The sequence below is a fragment of the Ambystoma mexicanum genome, chromosome 4q (genome assembly GCF_040938575.1).
Source record: "Ambystoma mexicanum isolate Mex_15411 chromosome 4q, UKY_AmexF1_1, whole genome shotgun sequence".
Taxonomy (NCBI): domain Eukaryota; kingdom Metazoa; phylum Chordata; class Amphibia; order Caudata; family Ambystomatidae; genus Ambystoma; species Ambystoma mexicanum.
Window position 1 is genome coordinate 1,273,009,832 of NC_090928.1, and position 13,984 is coordinate 1,273,023,815.

Here is a 13,984-nt window from a genome sequence, read left to right on the forward strand (position 1 = left end):
TCTGCTTCTACCATATGATATATATCTACCCCAAGATATCGGAACGTATTAACCTCCCATGGTATCTGCAGGGTCGGCAGCTGCTCCAGCAGGATCCCTCTATACCTGCCCAGTAGAAATATACAGGACTTTCTAGGGCTCACAGCTATGCCCGAAAGCTTTGCAAATCGCTCCATCACTTCTAATATGTATTGGAGGTTCTCTTATGGATAACAACACCAGGCAGACTGCGTCAAGGCTAACCAGAGCCGAACCTGGCTCTTCTCTTGAAATTTCTTAGAGAAGCTTGTAAAGAAGCTGAAAATCTCTCTTACTTGAGACTCTTGAAATTCACAGCAACTTCTTACTTTGGGCAATTCTGGAAAGCTTTGTTCTTTGTCTCTTTTCCAAAATGCACTGGTTGTCCAGTTAGATTGTCTTTATATATTCTTTTTTTTTCTTTCAAACTTTTCAAACTATTTACAATTCTATAGAGTTTGTGAATCCTTGAAGAAAACACGTGTTAAACTCACACGCGGGTTATTTCAATACAGATGAACTTCACGTTGAAATCTTCCTTGGTTGAAGAACACGCGCACGGAAAGAAAAATCCACGCGAAGAAAACACACGCGCTTGCCTAACCACGTCACATAGAATTCACGCGCAAAGAGTTCACTCGCGAACGAATACACGCGATCAATAGGACACGCGCAAGAAACCACACGCGCAATAAAGTTCTCACGCGGCAATTAGATTATCGCGTCAGGAAGCACACGCGCTATAAACTCACACGCTTTAAAGTTCTCGCGCGACGAATGAATCTCCCGCTAGGAGCACCCGCGCTAGAAAACACACGCGCTCTTGAGTTCACACGCGCCGAACAGATTCTTGCGCTAAGGAGCACCCGCGCTAGAAAACACACGCGCTCTTGAGTTCACACGCGACGAACAGATTCTCGCGCTAAGGAGCACCCGCGCTGGAAAACACACGCGCTCTTGAATTCACACGCGACGAACAGATGCGCGCGCTAAACTTCAACGATATTCGCAGATTACAAGTAGTACGCGTATTTACAAATAGCGTTCAAGCGCACTCAGGGAGTTCAATAGTACAAGTACGAAGACAACTTTTCACGAATTTTCAAGGAAAATGTCATTAGGATGAACAGAGTTGCAGTACAAATAAAGTCACTTATCTCCTGAGCGAATTCATAAGGATCTTCAGAGTTTCCTGTCTTCAAAAACGAATTCCTGACAACTGATAGCTTCTCCAGAATCCCCCAAGAAAGTAGCCGGTCAACTGCTAACGCCTGAAGGATAAAATCCACCACGCCCAAGTCTAAAGCAGGAGCAGCCACTAAACACGTCCTCTCAGCTGGGGTTTAGATGATGAAAGGCACAGAGTGACAGTTTAGAATGTTCATTGTTGTTCTGCAGTGTTTTCTAACCAATCAGAGCTGTCACTGTGAGACTCCATTTTGCCTTGGGTCAGAACCAGGATTCTGAATCAGCAAGTTAAGGCCAAACCAACTACAATAGAAAACTTCCCACCCACACAAGGCTAATCTGAAAAGGATAAAGAGAAATAATGAGAAGGAAACTTTAATAAGGGAAAATAGCCTGAGTAGGGGAAGGAAACCTGACAACTAAATAATTATTCTAGGTAGGCAACAACCTAATGTAGACTTATTAAGGACAGGCTGGCAGCAAGTCCGGGGAAGCAAGACCCAGTTGGGGGACACTCATACAGTTATCCTAACAGGACTAACCTGGTGATACCAACAGTTGGAGGACACTCATACAATTACCCTACAGGAATAATCTGGTGAAACCAACACATTACTTTTGTAAAGAGGCACAACCTAATCACAGGAGAGTAAAATACCTTCACATCTATTTTCTTTTAGACTGGTAGAAACTGTGGCTAAGGAAGAAAAGATGTTAACCATACTTTTAAGAATAGTGCATCACACCTTCAAGACCAGTAAGAACTTTTGTAACTGTTCACTCTTAGTATTACAGTTACCAACCAACCAACTCTTTACAAGTAAGTAAAACACTTGATTGCTTTTCTAGGCAGAAGTCCCAATCCCTTCAAAGTCTTTCCCTTAGAGCAAGAGTGTTCTCAGTGGCAGAAGGGGGGGTCACTAGGACTAGTGACCAACAGGCAGTGTTAGAATAAGTTCTTTAGTAGCAAAAGTCAGAGTTTCCTTAGGAAAACTGGCAAACAAGTGAGTACTTTACTTCTAGGGTCAGAAGAGGGTCCAGGGGCTTCACAGAAGACACCCCAGCAGGATTCTAGCAGTGGGGCTGGGTGTACTGGACTAGGGACCGCCCAATCACAGAAACCACACCAGGACTACACAGAAATCCCAACAGGCTTAAGGTAAGTATATACCCAAGCCAACACAGTACCTCAGCAATGAAGAAGAGATTGCAGCAGGCGAACTTCAGGGACTGCAGCCAAATACCCGGTCACTGGATTCCTTGTCCTGGAGACGGAACACAAGACCTCAGAAGGGACTTTGCAGCAGGGATCGATGAAGAAGGCTCTAGGCAAGATTTCTCTCGCAGCTGAATGCGGTTCTGCGGGTTTGGCGCCTTTGCAAGGAGCACAGAAGAAGACAGAAAATCGCGGTTGAATTCTCGTCGTTTAAAAGATCCAACACTCTTGTGAGGGGACTTTTTGGACTCGATTCGTGTCTCTGGAGATAGACCAGGATGCCCACGAAGTTTTCAGCGAGATTCGGAATTTGGCTGGAGGTCCCAGGGTATTGGGGTATTGCAAGAACGCAAGGTCGCAGCAACCTGTGGAATGGCTCAAAATGCAGGTCTTCTTGAGTCTAGTGGGTCTGACCAGGCTCTGGGTTCGGGTCCTCGTTTCCAGAGACCCCAGGTCGATCGGAAGGAAGGGCTGCAGCAGGCTCCGGTTACAAAGCAGGCTCTCCGGCCGCTGGAAATCATTCCCGCCGCTTTTCCTTCATCATCCTCTTCGGTTTTCTGTTCCAGTGGTCGACATGACTTCAGCTTCCAGTATTTATCAGGAACTGCAACACAGCCTGTGCATTCTCTCCCCGCATTTTCAGGACAGCCAACCCCCCACTGGGATTTGGCCCAGTTGAAGGAAGGCCTAAGACAAAGGAGGGGGAAGTTTTGGACTCCTCCCCCACTTCCTGTGCTTGCAGACTGACTGGAGCCTGGGCGGGGTGTCCAGGGGACTCCCGCCAAAGACAAAACTCAAACAAAGGAATTTCCCGCCCTGGATGTCAGGAGAAGGAACAAGAAACACTAAAATGGCAGAAAAAGAAGACAGGGGCCATTTTGGTAAAATGAGCACCCTTAGGTGCCTTTACTGCAGCTGTGATTATAGCCCACGGTAAAGGTGCACCAAATTAGTAAAAGGTATCACTGCCACCAGCCATTAAAGGTAAGCTTGTCACTGTAACAGAATTGTTACAGTTTAAATGTGAAAGGGGATACATTGTATATCCCCAGCACTCCACATAAGGTGGGGTGTGCTGGTTTCACAGAATAAAATGTAAAAGGGATCCAAAGGTCCTTTCTACACTTGGGAACTGTAGTTCACTCAAGGTTAGCACAAGAAAGTTAAATGGGGAGCCCCTAGGGCAACCCAGCAACAACAGGCACTTATTGCCAATAAGTTGTTAGACATGATAACTTTAAAAAGACACTATGGAGGGTCTTAAAAATGAAACCCATAAAAAGAGTTAAAGATTAGGTGAGTGTGGAAAAAGGTTCCCACTCACGGAGCTATTAATGAAAAATATCGCACTAGAAAAGCAAAAAGTTCTGGAGTTGAACCAGGAAAGGAAGATTTACCAGCTCTGTGGAAATCTTACCTAACAGGCTTCAGGTCTAGCTGGATGAATGGCGCTTGAACGCTTGCGGGTGGGGATGTGGAAGGAGATTGTTTGATGATCGGACCAAGGACAGGTTGTGATGGTTTGGCTGGAGTTGTTACAACTGAGGTCTGCTATCCATTCAAGGTTTCGTGCCTGAATATAGGTAGGATCGGATGTCTGTTGTGAGAAGCCTAAATGGTTTAGGGCTGTGGCGTGCATGTCAGCGGGGTCATTTAGACTTAGGTTGAGGTCTCCTAGAATTAAGATTTTGGAGCTGGGTTTAATGTTGGCATTGATGATCTGCAGGAGGTCTTCTTCGAAGGAATTAATGGGGCCGGTGGGTAGTAAATTAGGTGGAGATTGATGGTATTGTTTGACGATAGCGATAGTTTGGTGGATATCATTTTGCAGTTGGGCAGAGGGCTCATGTTGATGGATCTGATGGTGATGGTGTTTTTGTAAATAAGGGCAATGCCGCTGCCTCTATTGTTTCTGTCATGCCGAAGGATGGCATATCCGGGGGTAATGGCGATTGATAGGGAGGGACCGGCTGCTGGATGAAGCCAGGTTTCTGAAATAGCCAGCAGCTCAAGGTGGGTGGTGGTCAAGAGGTCGAAGATTTCCGAGGCAAGGGCTAGGACTGATCTGGCGTTCATTAGAGTGCATTTGAGGGGAGGGTTGGTGGTGGTATTGGTTGGTCTGTTGTGGGATTGGGTTTTGGGGGAGGCAAGGGAGATGGTAGAGGTCATGGTCTGATCCTGGAGGAATTTGTTTTTAATGGAGGGTGGAGGAGACAGTACTGTTGGTGGTGTGGAAGAGATCATGGTGACGATGACGGACTGACTTGACTCTGATGGGGAGTGGGGGAAGCAGTGGTGTAGAGTGGGTGAGAGGAGGGTTGGCTTGATTGTCAGTTAGCCTTGGCGCTGTTAGCCTGCTTGGTTGATGTTGAAGGGGATTTCTTAGCTTGGTTAGCTGTGCATGGTGTACGCTGTGGGTTGAGCGCTGGTAGGAAGCTAGTAGGGGGAATGAAGGTGTAGTGAGGATAGCGCTTGGGCAGGGGAGTACTGCAGGTGGTTGCTGAGTTTTGCTGAGGTGGTTGTTGTAACTCGTAGTGGAATGGTAGGGGGGGTCAAAACAAGGTGGGGTGGGGGGGATAAAACAACATGGTTCCAGGAGGTGCAAGCAAAGTTGTTGGTGCATCCAGCTGTGGCGCCAACGCGCTTACCTAAAGCAATGAGTAGCTTGTGGGAGGTGCTAGTCAGGGGTGCAGGGTGGTGAGGGGTCTTATGGGTCAGTATGTTCTTGGAGGTGCCACACTAAAGCACCTAACACCTGCAGCGCACAACACTGTGCCATTTGCCTGAGCGTGCTTCGCAGCAGCAGGCGTTGATGTAGTCTAAGTAAAACCTGTGAGCTTTGCGTAGCACGTAGCTGGTGCAGCAGATGTTAGGGGAGGTCTGAACAATGGTCAGCCATCGTCTTGCACACCTGGGGTGCACAACACCTCGCCCTTTGCCTGCGTGGGCTTCGCTGCAGAGGGCTTTGATGTTGAGTCCTTTAAACAAAATTTGCAAGAGTTACATAGCAGATTTTAAGGGAGGTCTGACGGACAGTTGGCTAGCGTCTTGCACACCTGCGTCACACAACACTGCGCCCTTTGCCTGTGCGGGCTTCACCTCAGAGGGCTTCGGTACAGAGTCGCAAAATTATCAACCTGCTTCCTTGGTGCGAGCAAGACTTGTCCACGTGCCAGGACACATTCAAGGAGGTTGGCACAGACCAATCTACTCTCTCCTCCACGTATTCCTTGATGAAAGAGCTATGTGTTCCATCAGTAACTTTGGGACTGACTAGGACTACTAGACACACGTTATGGCCAGTGCCTCTTCCTCTGGCATGTTTTTGTAACATAGGGCAATGGGATGGCTCAACTGCTGCCTCATGCTGTTTGTCAGACCGATGGTGCAAAGAGTGTGGTGCATCGGTCCTCTGAACCTTCATGTGCTTTCTGAGACTTACTATGCCCTGGACTACCCAGTGTTGCACCCTAGTGTTATACTATTTCAGACCCCTCAGCACGCAATCAAGTGGTAGTGATTAGACTTTGACCGTGCCTTGAGGTATGCTATCATTGTAGTAGAAGGCCATGTCGCTATCCCGGAGCAGACTTCAACACTATGGGCCTCATTACGACTCGGGCGCTAATGGGTTAACGGCGCCGCAAAAGGCTGCGGCGCCGTTAATCTATTAGCGCCTAATTACGAGGTCCCTTTGCGGGACCCGACCTTAAGTAGGGTGCCGCAAAGGGACCTTGGTGCTAAGTACGGTGCCGCAATTTGTGGCACCGTACTTAGCGCCTTCCCCATTCCTATTGAGCCCTATGGGGCAAAAATGGGAATGGGGAAGGGCCCATGGTGAATGGGGAATTACCGCCCCGCCAACCTTGGAATGGGGCGGTAATTCCGCCATTCACCATGGCGGACCATGGTGCTAATAGCACCATGGTTTAGCGCTGGGGGCGTAATGAGGCCCTATAACTATAGACAGCATCTCAAGGCTCACCCTGTAAAAATGGGGAAATTGAGGTTACTCAGAATAAACTTGAATGTTTGCTGATAAATGTACCTCTGGATTTCCACTGATTGAAGAAGAGGAACTCTTCCAATGGGTCTGCAGCTCAAGGAGACCGTCCCTGTATGTGAATAAGAAATATCCAGGCATGTATACTACCTAGTTAGGTATCCTGAGCTAAGCAAAGGAGGACTTACGTGAGCCTCTTATTGTATCCGGCTTCTAGGTGATGCGTTGCCGAAAACTTCCAAAGGGTCGCAAATCAAAAATGGAAAGCCAGTGAGGAGCTGGTTGCTAATTTTCAATCTAACATTCAGGCTTTTTCCAGGGCTACCTATGAGGTGCCGTCACAATACATACATTGAGGCTTGCTCCTTGCAACCAATAGCTACCACAACCAGAGTAATGATGCCTAGCCGGCTGGACTATAGCAATGCTCTTTGTGTGGGAATACCTAAAAACATGATGAAATAATGCCAAACTTCCCGAGTAGGAGCGCAAGCATCAATAAATGCTCACAATCACATTCCACCTTTACATCAGCAGCACATGGTACTGGAATTTGGGCCTAAAGTACCCATCGAACTGTCTCCTCCACTATGAGCCTGGAGGCCACTAGGAACAACGTTATCCCCAGAGACTCCGAAATACTCCTGCCAAAGAACTTGAAGGAAACTATTAACCAACCAAGGCCCCATGTTTTGGAAAAATTTGCTGCAGGACCTTTGTCAAGGTTAAAAAGGCAGCAAAAGCTAAAATTCTTAAAACCTAATTCAACTACTGCAATGCAGAGGTCTGGCCTCACCCAACCTCCTGAAATCCTTAAGTTGGATATTCTTGCATGTACCTGGAATTTGTCACATGTCCGTAGTGTGCAGGAACTGGTTATCTAGCACTGGGAAATCATATATGTACCATGTGCTGTACCTTGTTTCATGGTCTTCCCTAGCGCCCTTCCCATGTGCTGGGAAGAGACTTGTCACGCATGTTGGCACATTACAAATCCAAAAAATAAAAATAAATAATGTACTAAAAAGAAAGTTAGTGACAGACAGGCATTTAAACCAGGCATGCGCAGGCACTGAAAACTGAGAGTGGCATGCGTGGTATTGCTTAAATGGGATTTGCATCAGAGGGAACAGAGGAATTATGTGTGGAAGTGTTCAGTGCAAAAAGAATGGACATTTTAAAACATTGTGTGATAAATAAAAAGAGCATGCAAACATACCATAACCCAAGAAAGGCAAAGAAAAGGAAAAATTACTTACTAGTAATGTTCTTTCTATGGATTCTTCTCCTGCAGATTCCTCATTGATATATATAACCCTTCAAGCGTCAGCTGCTCGGAAACCTCTGAATAGGGGGTGCAGTGCGGCTCAACGTCTCAGGGGGATAGCTCAGGGGCAACGTGCTCTCCTTTCGAAGCAAGACAACACAGAGCACTACAGGTTCGATCCCCGGGTCTGTGCTTAGAAACCTCTGGGTATTAAGCGTGTTATAAATATCCCATCATATCATAACGTCGACTCCCCCGGTTTATATATTGAATTACTATGCCCACATTGCTCACTTCCTCACCCCCCCCACCCTGAGCTCCCCAGCCGTAGATGAGGAATCCAATGGATTCTGCTTCTAAAGAGCCCAAAACCCTTTTTATCTATGAACAGTCGCTGTACTGTGAACAACAGATTGACAGTACACAATCGGTAAAGCACCAAAGCGTGAACATGTTGTCCCACCAGTGAAAAGACGCTAGACAAGACAACAGACCACTTTCATAGCGAGGCAGCATGGGAGGGCGATGAGGAATATACGGGAGAAGAATCCATTACTGGTAAGTAATTTCCCCTTCAATGGATTACATTCTCACGCAGATTCATCTGAAAGACTACCAAATCAGTACAGCGTGGGGAGGCGGAATGAAATTGTCAGACAAGAAAACTCTGCAACACCGCTTTGCCAAATCAAGCATCAGCATCACATCCAGATCAATAGTTTTTATTGAACCTGTGGGGTGACTACCAGGCTGCTGCTCGACCGATCTCTCTCTCTGGCACACCCCCTTGTAAAGCAGAGGATGTTGCCACGCTCCTAGTGAAATGCGCTCTGATGCGTGACAGCACCTATTTTCCCGCTTTTTGGTAGCATTCTGCAATACAGAGAATTATCCAGCAGGAAATCGTTTGCTTTGACACTGCCAGAACCTTCCTAGATAGCAAGGTGGCCACGCGTTGGTCATCACGTCTAAAATCTGCCATCCTGGCCACGTAGAAGCTGAGCAGCTTATTAAGGTCCAGCCTGTGCAGCTTTTCATCATCCCTGAAGTGGTTAGGTGCAGGATAGAACACCAGCAGGTTGATGCCTTGAGAGACGTGAAACTCTGATACCACCTTTGGAAGGAATTTAGGTTGGACCTTAAGAGAAGTGATCCTTGATCCAGAGACCTCTTGAACACCGACAAAGCCACCAAGTAACCCTTGACCATGACTATCTGAAGGACTGATGACGCCAGGGATAGAAGGAATTCCATCACTGTAGTGGAGGGGCATGAGGTAGGATCTATCCTGCGCTCCTTACACCACCCCTCAAACTTTCTCCACCTGCATGCGTACAATGATCTAGTAAAACGTCTGCGTGCAGCCAGTAACACCTCAGTAACTCCTCCGAGAGGTCCCAGTCATCATACCTCATCCTCTCAAGGGCCACACATCAACCATATAGGCTGAGGGACTCTGGGTTTAGGTGGAGTACCCCACCTTCTGACTGGGATAGGATGTCCAGCCTCCGAGGACCCGGATGAGGCGGGAAGATTGCCATTTCCACTAGCTCCGAATACTATGTTCTCCTCGCCCAGTCCAGGGCGATCAGGGTCATGGTGGCTTTGACCCTCCTCAACCACCTGAGAACCCACAGGATGGCGGCTATCAGTAGAAACGCATTGTGGAGGTCATGACCCACACCACCAGAAACACTTGCCTAGTTCAACCCTTGCTGGGAATTCCATCGAGCAGAATTGCTAGCACTTTGCGTTGGCTCATGTGGGAAACCGATCCACTGCTGGGGTACCCCACAGAGCGAAGATCTCTTCCAGAAACTTCCGGACATACTTCCCACTCATGTGAGACCGTGCTCTGCCTTCTCAGAGCGTCCGGCAGCACGTTCACGGCTTCTGCATATCATCTGACAAGAGCAGTGATCTTGTTCTCCAGTAACCAGAACCACAGTGGCAATGCCTCCCTGCAAAATGGCAGGGACTGCGCACCCCCTTTGCTTGTTAAGATAATGCATGGCCATTGCGTTGTCCCTCAGAATGAGGGCATGTTTCCCATTGAGGGAAGGTGCAAAAGCTTGATCGCAACTCCAGCCTGTTGATGTACAACCAGTGTTCCACTGGGGACTAAAACCCATTCACTTGCAGATCCCTGCAGTGAGCGCCCCATCCTTTCAGGGACGCATCCGTGACCACTTGGGCCTGGGGTCACAGTGGCCAAAAGGGCTGCCCCACCATTATGCTCTTCCTGATGGCCCACCCTGAGAGATCGCTGGTCACTGACTTTGACACCCTGATAATGTCTTTCATGGTGATCAAGTACTAGGACAATCGATCCCTCAAAAGTCACTGAAGGGATCACATCCGTAGTTTGATGTGTGATACCAGGCAAAATGCAGGAAGCCATGAGGCCTACAAGGAGTATGAATGAAACCGCTGGCAGACTATTGTGGTTCTGGAAAATCTCGACCATCTGCCTGACACTTTTCTCAGAGTCTCAGAGACTCTTTTCTCAGGCGGGAAAGCCTTCACCACCCAGGTGTCCAGGACGGCCCTGATGAAATGGAGCCTCTGTGTTGGTGTCACATGGGACTTTTGGAAGTTCAGGGAGTAGCCCAAACTGTGAAGCAGGTTTCCTCGGGCTGCTCCAGAGACCTTCATTGTATCATCTAGTCATTTATGTACAGGAATACGTGGACACTGGTTCTCCTGAGGTGCACTGCCACCACTGCCATCAGCCTGGTGACTATCCTGGGTGCAGAGGGTAAACCAAAGGGGAGAACCTTGAACCGATAGCGAGTGCCCCTCGTGATGAATCTCAGGAAAAGCCTGTGCTTTCGATGGATCAGCACATGGAAGTAAGTGTCCTGAAGATCCAGCAACATAATTCGGTCCTGGAGTTGTACATCCTGGAGAATTTCTTTCAACGTCACCATCCTGAACTTGTCCTTCCTCAGGAACCTGTTCAAGGCCCTGAGGTCCAGGATGAGAGTGAGTTCTTCTCCTTTTCACGAGTACTAGAAAGTAACAAGAATACCAGCCCAATCCTCTCTACTCAGGTGGTACCTCTTCCACGCACCCTTTAAGAGCAGGGCTCTCAGTTCATCCTAGCACTCCTGCTCTGGTTGCTGGGGAGGAGGGGGGAGTCTGTCTGGCGGCCGTTTTAAGAAAGGCATATAGTAACCCCATCTGAGGAGCTACAAAGCCCAGGCATCTAATGTTATTGACTTCCATCTGTCCTCGAAGATCCTCCCTCCAACCGGTGAAACGTGTGAGAAGAACTCAAAGCAGCTTGATGGGTCTCCCGCTGCTAAGCCCTGCTGCCCATTTCCGGGGAGCGAAAAACATCTTTGGACCTGCTTGGCCTGATGCAGCTGAGTTTACCTTCCAAAGGGAATGTACTGCCTGTAGCTCCTGCCTCTAGAGGTATAATTGAAGGACTGTTTGGTGGGCAACTTCACCATCAGACACATGGACTTAGCACCCAGTTTTGATTCTTTAAACTTCTCCAGTGATTCATCTACATTTGGCCCAAACAGATGCTCGTTGTCAAAAGCCAGATGTAAGAGTTTGGCTTGCACATTGGGTGAAAAACCTGTACCGTGGAGGTACACTGCCCTCCTAAACACTATGGACGTTCCCAAAGCCTGACCTATGCAGTCTGCCGTGTCAAGACCCTCCTGTAGAGCTGTCAGCCCAACTCCTTCCCATTGTTCTCCATACCCAAAAAACCATCCTTCATCTCCCCTGCCAGGATATGCTCAGACGCCTCAGCAATTGTCCTTTAAATGCCTCCCACTCTTCTCTCGGGGCACCCACAGGGGTAATAGACTCACCCTTTTCATCCTAAGAACCAGAGCCATGTCTGTGCCAGCGTTGTCTTTTTCTTGTGGGAGGACAATGACTAATGGTGCAGCCCATTTTGATAATGGGAGCCCTTTTTCACCTTTTTCCGGTGTCTTTCTTTCTCGAGCGTGGTGTCTTCAGTGTCGGGGCCTGATCAACCGTACAGTCGATTGTGGCAGTGACTTCAACAGAGGTCAACAAGATGCCAATTTCACCAACTGTTCCTGGATGGCCTTTGGATGTATTGGCTGACAGGAACCGGACAGCTCGCTATTGTGTTCGTTCGCGAGCTACCACGCGCAGATGCCATGTAGGTCCTTCATGGACATCTGCGAGTCGCAGTCCTGACAGCACTTCAAACCTGAGGCTTTAGGGTCCGACATATTGGCATCAGATGAAAATAAAAACTTCTCTGAAGAGAATAGTTAAAAAAACAGCATGCTAAGTGTGCTGAAAAAAGACGTCATGTCCGGAGTGGTGCGGTCGAGTGAAGACCGACTACGCCCCCTGTCTGAAAACCTTCCGTGCAGCAGACGCTGGAAGGGATATCTATCAGTTGAGGAATGTGCGGCAGAATGCAATTCATTGAAAGACAAGTAAGGAAGCTGTGGGAGCAAAGCCTGGTTGCCAACTAGGAGTTATGGCCTCCCATGAGTCTGTTCATTTAAAAGAAATATTCCAGGACCGTGACCTGCAGCCAGGCACTCCTTTGAGTCTGGAGGAACATGCACTGGCCATACCAGTGAGATAAGAATAGGTGCTGTGATGTCTTCCCTTTGCCGCCTTACCTGATGTGGGAGGTTCTGTCCGACTGAACAGGTCCCTCCAGGCCGTGTCCATAAACAGAGAGCTGAACCGGTTGTCCACAGATGCAAGGTATTTGGCAATCGGATGGGAACCTACAGAAAGAGAAAGACAAAGAGATGATTTCTCCAACATATTTCTACTACAGTCCGCACTCACAAACGGAAGAAAGTGAACATTTGTACTTGGTTATTTCTATAGATTTTAGTTTTAAAGTTGGCGCTTCAACCAGATGCAGCTGCAAAGAAAATTACAGAAAGGCAGTGGATGCTGGACCATTTCTGGGTGACTGAACAGAGCAAAAGTAAACATGCGAGTAGTGAAAGGCTGGGTGGTTGCGGGGTGGGTGTGTGTACATGAAAAGGAGACAAACTATAACAAAAACAGGCATATATCATAAAATGTAGCCATTACATCAGCAATCTTGGATAAGGGCAGACAGGACACACCTCCTCTCGCCAGGAGGTGAAACTTCAGATTGGTCTTAACTATCTCCTCACTTGAACTGCCTTGAGGGTGGACGAAAGAGCTTTACAGTATGGGGTATGTGGGACAGTAAAATAAAGTAAAAGAAGCAATATGGTAAAGGGGGAACATGGGATAGAAAGGATGCTGAGGCGAGCATGATCAGGAGACTAAGGTATACATGTATTCAGCTAGTTAGTGGAATGGCGGGGGCTAGACCATGGACAGATTTGAAGACAAGAAGCAGAAACCTGAACAGTTCGTGATCTGCATGGTTCCATGTGAACATTTTGCTTTTTGTAGATCGCCTACCAAAAATACAGATTTTCTTTTCAGCCGATTTTGGGCGGCCTACAAAAAGTGAAAACCACATTGACTCGAACAACCCCACCCACCCCCTTCCGCACCCACCCTCCACTGAAAGGATTTGTTCAAAATCAGGAATTTCCCCCAAACCCTGTCCATCAGCACCCTCCGGCTCCCATGAAATCAATGAACACTCACAAAAACATGCAACACACATACAAACACACACACAGAACACACACGCAACACATACACTTACCCGTTCTCTGTGGCGGCAGCTTCCGGGTCCTGGCTGTCTGTCAGCCCCTGCGCACATTTGTGTGCGGCAGGGGCGTGACAGTTCGCTATATAAAGACTGCTCCGTTCGGTCACAGAGCGGTCTTTCTAAAGCAACCTTTTAGTGAGGATCTGCATAGAGCCCCATCTGGTGTGGTGACAGTACCCAGAGGTACACAGAGGTGAGTGAAGGTTGAGGTAGGCTGTAGATGGTGCATGTGGCCAAGCAGAATAATTTATTTAGAGGCGTTAAAGAGGAAGACCCATGAGCAGGCTAGAGCATTAGTACAGTCTCCTGGGAACCAGAATGGTGATATGAGCTGATATTTAGAAAGTGGCAGTGTTGAATTAATGTGGTTTGGCTTTGTTGTCAAAGAGGAAACCAAGGTTGTGAGCCTTGGTGATGGCACGAGGAGGTCGGAAAAAAAGGAGATATGGATTAGTAGAGTGGGGTTCGCATTGGAGGCTGGAGAAAAAGGACTTCAGTGTTTGCTGAGATTAGCATCTGAAAATGCAGTGCTATTCGATGTCTGAAGGTGGGGAAACAGATAGTGTGGTGCTCCGAGATGTTGGGCTGAAGGAAGAAAAGGAGAAGAGATCA

General features: G+C 47.9%; 1 protein-coding gene across 2 annotated transcripts in view; it reads right to left on the reverse strand.

The window, feature by feature from the left end:
- Nucleotides 1-13,984, reverse strand: part of LOC138468364 (phosphofurin acidic cluster sorting protein 2-like) — a 1,643,699-nt gene that overhangs the window by 337,725 nt on the left and 1,291,990 nt on the right. For both annotated transcript variants that reach the window (XM_069608896.1, XM_069608897.1), the window contains exon 17: nucleotides 12,321-12,431. In XM_069608896.1, coding sequence (XP_069464997.1) covers nucleotides 12,321-12,431 — 111 coding nt within the window. The remainder of the gene's footprint in view (nucleotides 1-12,320; nucleotides 12,432-13,984) is intronic.